General features: G+C 29.4%; 2 protein-coding genes across 2 annotated transcripts; both read right to left on the reverse strand.

Annotated features, from left to right (window-relative positions):
* Nucleotides 1–561: 561 nt before the first annotated feature.
* Nucleotides 562–1,696, reverse strand: PGO_080280 (60S ribosomal protein L13a; the record flags this gene model as incomplete). The annotated part of the gene is made up of 2 exons (XM_028687252.1): nt 562–1,158; nt 1,685–1,696. 2 exons carry the CDS (start codon nt 1,694–1,696, stop codon nt 562–564), a joined length of 609 nt encoding a protein of 202 aa, XP_028543053.1.
* A 3,231-nt stretch (nt 1,697–4,927) lies between these two features.
* On the reverse strand, nt 4,928–13,590 carry PGO_080290 (hypothetical protein, conserved; the record flags this gene model as incomplete). The annotated part of the gene is made up of 2 exons (XM_028687253.1): nt 4,928–10,722; nt 11,157–13,590. The coding sequence occupies 2 exons, from the start codon at nt 13,588–13,590 to the stop codon at nt 4,928–4,930; spliced, it is 8,229 nt and encodes a 2,742-aa protein (XP_028543054.1).

Consider the following 13,590-nt stretch of genomic DNA (forward strand, 5'->3'; position numbering starts at 1 on the left):
TTTCACTTTTTGGTTATTTTAAAATACTGCTTAAAATGTGTGTACATATATAAATATTTTTTTTTTTTTTTTTTTTTTTTTTTTTTTTGTATTAACACGTATGAGAAGAGTCTGTTTAACGCTGTCATATTTAGGGATCCATGTGTATGCAACATACTGTGCAAGTACAAATAGCGTGCATATATACACGCATAAATAAAAAATATATATATGCGCATAAATGCACAAATATAATCTGTTTGTTACACATTTCTTTCCTATTTTCGTATTTTCCTATATTTTATATTTTTTTTTTCTCTCATTTCTACACTCCCTTAATGATAAAATTGCATTAAAAAGGAAGATAAAAAAAAAAAAAAAAAAAAACACACATATGCATGAGTGCACATATTGCCTCCATCTGTTCATACAAATATGTACCAACCTTATTTTCATGACACATACACAAGTTAGACATGTATCCCATACGAGTTACATATGAAACAATGCAATCGAACAATGCACACTAACACTGCACATACACCAGAGCTGTTATATATATGACACATTCTGTTTTTCCCCCTACGCATATCCAAAGTTTTCCAAAACCTTGCGTTCCTCTGGATTAATCATATTTAGAGCTTCTGATTTCAAATTCTTTTTCTCGTTGAGTACTTTTACTTTCTTTTTGTAATATAGCTTGCTTACTTTTTTCCTGATCTGTTCATTTTTTTTAACTAACTCATCATAATTCCAACCAACTCTTGAACTCAACGTTCCCAGTCTGCAATATCGTCTATGCTTTTTTAATCTAAATGCTCTCAAAGCACTTGGTAAAACATATTTTTTCATTTTATCATATGGATATGGCATACCTACTAATACTTTCAGTTTTTTAAGTGCAATTTTTCCTTTGTATGTTTTATGTGGTAACATTCCTCTGACACATCTCCACAATATTTTAGATGGATCACGTAAATGTAATGGTCCTTTCTTTGGGTTTGTGTTCGTTCTGAGTCTTAAAAATTCTTGATACTTTAGTCTGTTTCTATACAAACTACCAGATATGTTAATATCTTCACATCTTACAGCAACTATTCTTTGACCGTTAAGTAGTTCTTTTGCAATAATGGAGGCCAATCTTCCTAGAAGATGTCCCTTGCAGTCTATTATATATACCTGTGTGGAAATTGCAAAAAAAAAAAAAATAAAAAAAAACGAAAGAAATACACAATGGGATTAAAACAAAAATGAGCTATTGACAAATTGTTTCGACAATTTTCCTCCATCTTAAATTGTTCACTCATGTTTCCAAAGAAATTCGCTCTTTTTATGCTTTTAGCACGTGACGTATATATAAGCAGCCTGGTGTATGTATCAATATGTACTAGCAGAGGATTTTTCACACACATCCCTATATCCGTTAAACCATAATGATTGATATGCACTCTCACACTATATAAATTCAGGTGCTGATTTTTTCATCCAAAAAAAAAAAAAAAAAAAAAAAAAAAAAATCATACACCACATTTTCTCCATGTAAGCTTGCATCAAGCATATATATATACATCACCCCTTATACAGAAGTTATATATTTATACGTATGTTACTCTTCTCATCTCACGCATATGGGCATGTTTTAAACTATTTCTTTATTCTCTTTTCTTTTCTTTTCTTTTTTAATAACATTAACTTTGGCCCATACCTTTTTGTACATGATTTTCTATAGGGGGTGTTTATATATAAAGTGATAAATGTGATTTTCCGTAATCAGTTAAACTTATTAAAACCATAAAAATTTCCTCAAACGTGAAAAAAAATTCTACCCTCTTGCGTTATTTTCAAGTATGTTTATTTTGTTATATCGAGAAAGGTATATGGGAAAAAAAAAAAAAAAGGTGTTACTTTTATTAATATGCACATAGATAAACGAAAATGGATGAATGAAAAAAAAAAAAAAAAAAAAAAGAAATGCTAAATTTTATTCAACATTGTTGTAAACGTAATTTATAAATAACATACAAACAAAAATATGTCACACGTACCCACCTAACAACGCACTTATTGGAAAAAGAATAATTGTTTAAAAAACTTCCAAAAAAAAAAAAAAATTATTGTTATTATTTTTTATATGCCACATATTATAGTATATAAATAAGAGTAGTTACGCCTTCTCCCCAAAAGAAAAAGGGGCCTTTATAAAAATTGTGTTTCCATTTTTTTTCAGTTCATACAATTATGAGTAATAAATCATGTACAAATTGTGATGCTCGCGTCGTCAAAGGTGCTGCAAAACACTCGGTGCATATTTTATTGTCATCATCAGCAGGGAAAAAAAAAAAAAAAAAAAAAAGAGCCAAAAAAAAAAGCAAGTACTAAGCAACACAGTATATATACATAACAATACATAATTCTTGTACATATACATATGTATATACTTTTTATATCATTGCCCCCTTGACGACCTTCACCCCCCTTAGGGCTCTCCCTCCACTATTATACTCATATCTTAGGGACCCATGTTTTGTGCTTCACCCATTACAACTCCAATAATATATGTATATATATATATATATATAATATATATATGGTATGCATTTATTTTTCCCTTTTTAAAATAGGGAGAAATGAGTTATTTAGTAGTGCTTATTTTTCTAAGGGTGGGTGCAGGAGATATTCTTTTCAAAATAGTGTATCCTGCGCTGCATTATCAGACTAAACGATATTGTGAAAATAATTTCCACCTGATTGTACATCATACTGAGTTAAAGAATTTCCTCATCATTTTATTTCTTACCCGTTTTATTCATTTACATATTTATTTATTATTTTATTTTGTTTTATTTTGCTATATTTTGTTTCATTTTAAAATGGATTATTCTGATTTTGCATCAACTGCCTCCCCCCCTCCCCCAAAATTTGTCCCATAACAAAAATGCGGCACCTCAAAAATTAGGCGCATGTAATTTTTTATTCCCAAAATTTCGTCATTGTTTTTTTCTTTCCATTTTTAATGCTTACTTCCTACAATGGGACACATTTGCTGACGAAGAAAAAAGAAAGGAGTACAATGTAGAAATCCAATAAGGAAAAAAAGTTTTACACGTATATTCGAAACTATTTTTACCGCTTTACATTTTATGACATGCTTCATCTGAACAAACTTGGCGCGCAATAGTCAAATGCAAAAATGGACTAATTTATGTATAGCTCTGCTAGTTTAGTTGATTTATGAATGAATAAATAAATAAAAATAAATAATGAAACAACAATTTGTTCCGTTTTCTTCACACGTGCCAATAACGTTTTATAAAAACGTGCAGAAATGGATACCCAATTAACGCACGTATTTTTTTGTAACCCCCATTTTAATAAAAATTAATACAGGAAACAATTATTTACTACCTTGGTTACATGGCTACCTATTAAATACAAATGAGACGAGTGAAAATCGGCATAAATTTTACAAGTTTTATGTGTTCGTTTTCGAATGGCCGTACCATTTCTCTCTGTATACCACGTTCACAAACAGCATACATTATTTAAATATTTTTTTAAAAAAAAAAAAATAAGAGCAACAAAAAGGATTGTTTTTATATTTTTAAGTAATAGTCCTTACAACGTCTCGTTGCAACTTTTTAGGCTTTTACAAAACATTCAGGACATAAAATTCAGCACATTTTCAGAGCCTTTTCAATCAATACCTACCATTATATTTTTGTTCTCTTCACAATTTAGCGTGTGTAACATCTCTAATTGTGCAGGGTGATATGTTACTGTTTTCAAAAATTATAACAATAAAAGACATGTTTTAAAAAAATAAAATAATAAAATATTTTCTCCCTTATTTTCATTTTTTTTATTGCACAGAATAGGAGACCAAATCTAAATTTTTTTAAAAAACAAAAAAGTAGAATAAACAAATGATCCATTGAATTCTGATAAAATGTGCTTAAAATAAATGTACACACAACAAAAAAGTACAAACATAAACATAATGTGGAAAAACTCTCTAATAGGCATTTTAAAAACAATCTTACCATAACAAAACTTTTCGTGTTATTAACTTTTCAACCTTGTCCATATTTGTTTCATCCATCGACTAGCTTAATAATAACATTTTGTAAAAAAGAAAAAAAAAAAAAAAATTAAAAGTGTTGAAAAATGTTCTGAACATTCAGAAAAAAAAAAAAACACTACACTGTTCACCGTTAAAAATTGTAATGATAAAGGAGATTAACTGATGGGGGAAAAAATACAGTAAATAAAGTAAAATGTGGTGAATAAATGAATGCAAAAAAATATATTAGAAAATCTGATATGTTCAAAATGGGGAATACAACTTGAAATTATATAACAAAAAAAAAAAAAAAAAAAAAAAAAATCCACACACGAGTGTGCATATTATATGTACATGTCATACATATCTTTCACGTATAGACACTTAGCTAGTGATAAAAAAAAAAAAAAAAAAAAAAAAAAAAATCAATAAAAATGGAAAAAGGAAAAAAAAATCACATACATATATAAATGCCACAAATTTAAACAAGCTACGAACAGACAGCTAAATTAAAACATCACATGAAGTTTTAAGACGTAATGTAAATATAAGTGCCAGCACTGAAGCAGACAAGCCTTAGCTATTGATATTATATATCGATAGATACGCAAAGATAGGTGTGTTATGTGTTGGGGAAGGGGTTGAGTTGTTGGAAGACCAAAATTCAATGTAATACAAGTGAAAAATTAGAGCCCCGAATAAAATAAATATTTTGCATAATTTCTTCGCGTCCATTGGGATACATATCAAATGCTACTTTCTTTTTCTACCTTATCATAACAAGTACAAATGTGAACTAAATGAGTACTATAATAAAAAATTGTACTCTTCATAATGCACTCACTTAAGAAAATGTCTCACACCCCATATTAACTTTCCCCTCAACCCTTAGATGTATATCAAATAGACCGTATTGTCCTCTCGACGCAAAGCCCATTCGTTTTTCTTCTTAAATGTAATATCTATATAATCGTCGGATAAATACAAATAGCTCAACTTGATTCTGGAAAGTTGTATATCCCTGGCACATTTGGATTGAACTTTTAAGAATCCGCTAAACAGTCCTGCATTTGTGCAATTCCAAATTTTGAAAGATAAATCTAACTTAGAATAAGATGCCAAGCAAGTTCCCGTAGTGTTGAACTTAATACAATCGACATTTTTCTTATGTCCTTGAAATATTTTTAATTTTTTTGCATTCTTTAAATCATATAAATATATGCACTTGTTCATATTATTTGCTACTGCTAATCGTTGCGTAAATTTATTAAAACAACAAATAGGATATTGTTTAACTAGGGTATAAATTAAGCTCGTGGATAATTTTAGGCAAAGAATTCTGACATTATTCGAAGGATCCAGGGAATTTAAAAGAATATCAATAATAATATCCATATACAATAAAAATACACACTTATAATTTTTCATTAAAATAATTAAAAGAAATAGAATCTTATTCATGCATGATACTCGCTTCTGTACATTATTCGTTATATAATGTAATGTTTTCAAAAACAAGTATGGTTCAATTCTTCCAGTGTTAATTAATATTTTAAGAAAACTTATATTGTTCAAAGACAAGGTGTATAAGTCGAATATATTTAATATAAAATGACATATACTTATATAGTTATGTTCATTTATTTGTGATTTTCTCCTATTCATCTGATTTTGCATTATTTTATTTTCTTCATATGTCACATATTGCAATTCATTACCGTATCTTTTTTTCCCTCTTCCTACTGCTGGTACAGACATTTGCCTTAGGAGTGAATTTACTTCTAATCCATCTTTAATAATCTGACCAGGTTGAAATGACTCTGATAGATTCACCTCATTAACAACTTCAGTGATGTTCCCACTAGGAATTTCTCCTTCATCTTTACTAACCATGATATGTGATGATGGTTCCATACTCGTTGAACCGAAACCCAAAATGTCATTCGATTTTACATGTAATGCACCTCTATCTTCAATGTGTATTTCTGAAAAAACATTTTCATAGGAATTGAGAGAAAGTTGTTCTTCTTCTCTCTCGGATTCTAATTCACTACCTTTGTTATCTCCATAACCAATAAAATCGTCTAAATAATTTTTCAAATTTATTTCACCTAAAGAATTATGTATCGTTTTATCACTTCCAGCAATAGGCATTGCACCACATGCAAAGGGAACAGTTGCATCACATATCGAATCACCGATTCCAAAAGAATTAGTTAATATGTAATAATCCTTCAATGTTTTAAAATAGTTCTCATTGATCATACGTTCATTCAATTTAAAGTCCTCCTTTTTAAAATGTAAATTGAAAGAAATATATGAAATATTTTTCATATTGTTTGTAAAAATACCTCTCTGAATTAATACATGAAAATCCCACGTAATAGAAAAGCTTAATGACAGTAGATGAATAAAATGAAATAGTTTAAATTTGTTAAATTTGTTATTTTTCTCAATCAAATATTGTGTGTCCACAAATATGTAATAACATATATGATGAACGATTAGAGTTATCATACTTGCATTGGTGTATAAAGTTTTTGATCTTCTTAAATATTGAGGTTTCACTAAAAGTAATAATAATAATAAAGTTAGACATATCTCATCTGCATAAATAAACGGATAAAAGAAAAAAGATCCTACTTTTGGAATTATAATAGTAATAACATATGTCCCTGTAGTATCATATAAAGATATTTCATCTATATTTTTTTCAATAATTCTTTTCTTTTTATTATTTATTCTTAATATTTCAGTTGCAGTTTTTGTATACTTATCTAATGTTTTATCATTTATATTTTCAATAACTGTACACATGAACCTTTGTAATTGTATTCTTATACTCTTGTCATATGGATACATAGATATGTAACTCAACAGGAATAAATTCACACTACAGCTTTCAGGAAGGTTATCAATAATGTATCTTTTTAAATTGAATAAAACCAATTGGTTGTATCTCCCTCTCTTGTTGCTAGTGCACCACATGTTTAAAAATCTGAGTAAGAAGCAACAGTACAATGTTTTCACATATACGCTATTACAGTGTACTTCAATCGAATTATTTTCAAATAAAAAATATCTATATTTTGATTCTTTACATAACTCTCTGTGTACTTTGTTATGTACATTCTTTCTTCGAAAGTTCCTATTACGATGTTGTTCATGCATATCCTGAACCCGTTTCTCATCTGGATACTGCTGAATACAACTTTTTTTGACATACAAATATATGCTGGATTTGTCTGAAGAATAATTCGAACTGTCATCATCAGAATATTTCAAGAACCATTGTATCGAACTTTCTATTCTCTCCCTGCTGTTCCTCTTCCTAACCCCTAAATCTTTGTAATAGTTATACTGTAGCATGTGATACTTTTTCCTCTTTGTTCGGTTCCTGAGCCTTATTTTAGACACTCCAACGGTATTCCAAACACAGCTGGAATTTGATAAAACATCATTAACCTTTGTCTGTGTAGTTTTTTCTTCTCCCTCTGTGTGATTAATAAAACTCTCAGTTTTCTTTTCTCCCTCTGGGTGATTAATAAAATTCTCAGTTTTCTTTTCTCCCTCTGTGTGATTAATAAAATTCTCAGTTTTCTTTTCTCCCTCTGTGTGATTAATAAAATTCTCAGTTTTCTTTCCTTTTCCATCTGCTCCCCGTATACAATTCGGGTCTGTTCTCAAACATGTAGGTTCATCCAAATTGGTTACACTACGGCAACATTGGTCATCTCTATCCATTTGCAAATTTTTATATTCTGAAAATTGCATAAAATCAATACATCTTCTCTTTAAACTGCCCATTTTTAATCCCAGCATTATATACTTCTTCTTATATTTATCACTTAAAAAAATGTTTTTTTTAAATTTTCCATTATATATATATGGTTGATCTAAGTGTAAAGAATCCAAAATAAATTTTTCTTTTTTCTTTTTTTCTTGAATTTTGCGTTCATCTCTCCTTTTACCACTAATGGTAATGTACATATTTCCTTCATATCTACCATGTTTAATTGAATGCATTTTTGAAAAGTAATATATTTGTGTTGAAAAGGGAATCAAAGTTGAAAGGGTTGATTCTTTACCATGAATACATAATGAAAACGGGATCGATGGAAAACTTACAAGAAATGGAAATGCCTCTTTACATAGATGTACACATTTAGGAGGCAAAAAAAAAGGAAATAAAAATTTAGTTAAAGGGAAAGCTTTTTTTGATAAATTCTTATCTCTAAACAATACGAAGCTTATAACTGGTATTGTACTCTTCACAATATAGCTATTATAATTTTTTTCGTTCATACTTCTCGTCAATTTTGTATGTTTATTCTTTTCCTTCTTTCTTGCAGAGTAGTAACATTCTTCAATAATTTCATTTTCACCTTTTGCCAATTGATTTATTTCTTCTCCATGTTCCTCATTTTTTATTTTCCCTTGAGGGATTATATTGATTGCTGCCCTTTTCATGTTATAACACTTGTTGCTTATATCACTACTATTGTCATTGTACATGTCACTTCTCGTGCAATTTCTCGTGTCGATTCCTCCATAGCTTACACACCTTCGTATCTTATTTAAAACGTGAACTGAAGTAAGGTTTACTCCCAGTTTCATGTGACATGTCTCTGTAGGAATGACCGACATGGATACAAAGTCTGAGTCATAGAGAGATCTTAAAAATTTTCCGTTTCTATAATTATATATGAAGACGAAATTGTTTAACGAGGTGATGTAAAGCAAGGAAGAAAATGTATTTATGTACACGTGATTTATTAACTTAAAATTGATTTCATTTTTTTTTTCTAATTTTTTAAAAGAACAATAGAGACATACATTAATTATATTTTTTACATCTGCTTGATTTCCTTTCCTTTTTATTTTGTGTATCATTTTTTTTAATTTCAAATAGTCCATTTTTGAATTACGAATGGATTTATTATTACTGGGGAATGTAGGATAATAGGAATTTTTTAATAACTTCATTTTTAAATCTTTCTTTATTTTTAACATGTGCAATAAGCTTTGTTTATTTTCTTCTGCTTTATTTTTGTTCTTATATAAGTTCTTTCTTTTTAAAAAAGATCTCATATAATTTAGAAAAATAATTTTTTTTTTTCTTTTTCTTTTTCGATCCTCTAATTCTTTTTTTTCTATAGATTCATCATCTGTTGTAATAGCTATCTTATATCCATCATTTTTACAAAATATATTTGAAATTTTCTTCTCTTCACAATTGCTTTCGTTCAAATTTATCAAAATTAAACTATTACTGGCATCACATGTTAGAACCCACATGGATTCCATCTTATGATGATTGTATTCATCTGTTATATTCTCTTTTCTCGTACCACTCTCCTCGATAACACTATGAATACTGCGAACATAGTTAAAATGGCAAGACCTTATAAATTTTATTAATTTAAAAGTTCCTATATTCCATATTAAAATGTCTCCATTGCTCGATCCACCCAATAAGTAACATTTCACATGATACAGGGCTGTTATGAATACTTTTTTCTTCAACAAGCAATTTGGAATGGGTAATTCATAAATAAATTTATGACCAGATACTTTTAATTGTTCCTCTTTTGAATCCCATAACTTAAAACGAGGAAATTTTCCAAATGAATTAATTAGAACACATATTACATGACCATTCCTGAAACTTATAAAAATGTATATGTTCAAATTCCGTTCTGCCATTGCGTACGTGACAATATTTTTTCCTCTTTCCATATGTTCATCATCTTGTATACTTCTCTTTCTCATTAGTATTTTTTCATGAAGCATATCAGAAAGAAGATCACTGCATCTACGAACACTTGGGGAAATGACATGTTCCATAGTTAGCCATTCAAATGGATCCCAATAAAACTCTCTACTGTTTTTATTGCTACATCTACCTTTTTCATTTTCTCTTCCTGTTATGATAACACCACTATTTCTTTCTTTCATTTGATTAATTTCTTGTATTAATTTTTTCTTCTTGGGAAGAAGCCATACCTTTTCCAATTCGGTTGTCTTAAACCATGTATTGTGCAAGCATTCATAGAGGACTACTCTATGGGCATATTTTCTGTTGATAAAAAAGAATAATAAATCTTCCTTACTTTTGGGATATTTATTTAAATCAGATTTGTTCAGATTATCTTTACTTACTCTTGTGTTTTCAAATATCATGTTACTTTTTAAAGAATTTAAATTTTCACTACATATTGTTTTAAAATTAACAAAATTGTCATTTGAATTATTTTTCGATTTCTGGGATTCCATAGAAAAATTACTCTTCAAATAATTTGAAGACATTTCTGTACTATCATTTATTTTTATCACATATTTGTTACTATTGTTATAATTACTTCCACATTCATTGTGATTACTTATTCTATTTACTTCTCCATCTTCCATCAATCCATTTTTATTATTTATGCGTTCCTTGTAAAGTACTATTGGAATAGGAGTTTTATTAGAACCCAAATATTTCTTCCGAATCCTCATCAAAAAAAATGATTTTATATTTGATTGAAAAGATAAAAACAAACTAGAAAATTTTAGTGGTAATGTATAACTATAAAAATTACCTTCCGTAGTCCAAGCAATTACATATCCACATACATTCTTTGATAACATCTGCATCATGTTAAATGATTTACTTTTTGCTCCATTGTTTCTGCATGTTCCTACAAACATAGGAAATATGAGTCATGCAAACATGTTGAAGTATTTTGTAAATAAAAACGGCACATGCACAATGGGGTGATCTTATTAACATGTACATCTATATGTCGGGTCATCAACTGGGCTGTAAGGCCAGTTTCTCATTTACACACGGATACATAAGAGGAATAAAAAAAAAAAAAAAAAAAAAAAAAACAGAGATAGTTATTTGAAAAATGGCTCAAACAGAGATAGATATTTGAAAAATGGCTCAAACAGAGATAGATATTTGAAAAATGGCTCAAACAGAGATAGATATTCGAAAAATGGCTCAAACAGAGATAGATATTCGAAAAACGGCTCAAACAGAGATAGATATTCGAAAAATGGCTCAAACAGAGATAGTTATTCGAAAAATGGCTCAAAAGTTAACCTGCAGAAAATTTCAATAAAGGACGTCTCACGATCTGTATGCCAACCCAATGCGGATTTTTCCTTTTCTTCTTATGCAAATTGTGGTGATAATCTGGACAAAACAAATCCATAAGTGGAATAAAATGAGAAGAACAATCCTTCTTTTCATATATAATTAATCGTGTTTTCTGAAGAATGATAATATAGCTATCTATAACTCCTATGTGACTTGAATTTCCATTAGTAGCTATTTCTAAAAAATTTTCCGATGGTGTCAAATTAGAAATCAAATTGGGTTCAATAGTATACAATCCATTATGTTCTTCAAAAATAGGTTCATTTTTCAAAGATCTTTCATTAGATTTTATATTCACGTCATGTGATGTTTGTATTATTTTTCTTTTTAATAATTCATCCATTATACAATTTTCAGTAATTTCATTTACAATTTCATTGTATAAATCAAGTTCTGTTTTTTCTATTCTTATGACAAATCTGCATTTCCCTTTGTAAAAATTTAAAAAATCTGTCAAATCCCAACAAATAATATCACCATTACTTAACGAAGCAACAATAATTACAGGACAGTTAAATAAATTATTTAGTTTCTTATTTACTTCCTCTTGTTTCATTTTCATATATTCTTCATTTTGATATGATACAGAGTTATTACCATTCATATCTACATTGTTATTCTGTAGTAACACTTTTTGGGAGCTTTCCTTTTTCTCATATGTGCTGTATAATTTTTTCTTCAATATTTTAAAGCATTGAATGAGGGATCGTTGATTACCTTCTTTTAGATATGGAACTTGTCCTGTTGCAATGCAGCAAATTCTTACCTGATCCAAACTAGTACTCCTTTTCTTCTTAAGCTTTTCTCTCTTCTTTTCTCCAAAATTGTCATCTTCTTTATGTAATGCATAATTATTCCACCCTCGTTTGTTAATACCATCTTTTGCTTTACTGTTACTATGGGAACTATTGCCTCCACTATCAATGCTAGCACCGCTAGTACCACAACTATCACTAGTACTGTGAAAATTTGTACTTATCCCTCTTGTGTAGGTTTTTTTAAAAAAACTTTTTATATCAGCTGCTTCTTTTTCTTGCCTTTCCAACGCATCTCCCTCCACTAGTTCACTCTCTTTTTCTGCTATATTTATAAAATTTTTTCTTTCGCTTCCCCAACCTGCTGTATCATCTATAATACCATTCCTTCTATGCATAAACTTCATTTCATTCCAATTTTCCGAACTTGAAGAAGATGAATGATGTCTATCATGAGAATCTCCAATGAAGTAATTCTGATTAGAAGAAACACAATTAATTGTATTACTTTGGTTTGAACTTAGAATCCCAGTAGAAATTCCATTTATATATCCATTTTTTTCACTATCTACATCAGCATCATCATCATCATCTTTATGATTCTTTCTTTTTATATAATTATCTAAAATCAAATGAGCAATTATCTCTTTGCTTTTATTACCCCACAGATCCATTAGTAGAACTTTCTTATCACCACACAAAAGTAAAAATCTCCTGTCTGGTAAAATCCTTAAATTGTAAATAAAAAAATCGAAATTTTTTACAACGCGAAAACATCTTCCCTCATCCAGGGACCAGAAACATATGGAGTTATCTAAATGAAGTGAAATTAAAATTTCTTTTGATATGCATTCGATCAGAGATGAACATGACAATCCAAAACATAACTGCACGATGCTGTTATTGCATGTGTTGTTGTTGTTGTTTAACAACACACAGTATGGAAGAAGGTTTATTCGATTAGATGGGTTATTCCTCGGGTTATTCCTCGGGTTATTCCTCGGGTTGTTCCTTCTTGAGCTGCTCCTCCTCGGGCTGCCGTTCCTCTGACAGTAATAATATGCACTGGTTCCATCAACATTGATCTGTTTTTTTTTGCCTGTCTCCTTCTCAACATGTTTATCTTCTTCATTCGTGTTTCTCAGATTATCCATTTCATCCATGTCATTTCTACCAACACATTTGTTACTCATCAAGGTTTTATTACTCCCATCCTTATTCCCCTGACGTATATTCTGAACACTGATAAGGCCATTATATCCTAAATTTTTTTTAAACTCATCTTTGTGTATTCCATCAGTGGGGACATGTGTCATTCCTTCATTGTTTCTGCACGTTCCGATTGTTTCATTAGAACCTGGAAAGCTAGCACTTTCACAACTTACACCACCTCTACTGATGTTATCAGTGTTTGCAGTTATCTCAAACTTATCAAACTTGTCAATCTTGTCAGCCTTGTCAAACTTCGAAGTAATGTCATTATTGGTACCATTCTCATTCTGATCCACTTTAAACAAAATAATGCTTCCCTCATAACTACCAACAGATAGAACGGTACAACTCTCACTGATTGCGTAACATGAAATACTAAAAGGGGATGTAAAGTTTGGCCATATAATGGATCCTAATTTTAAATCCTCATTCAT

Source organism: Plasmodium gonderi (genome assembly GCF_002157705.1).
Source record: "Plasmodium gonderi DNA, contig: Chr08, whole genome shotgun sequence".
NCBI classification, from domain to species: domain Eukaryota; phylum Apicomplexa; class Aconoidasida; order Haemosporida; family Plasmodiidae; genus Plasmodium; species Plasmodium gonderi.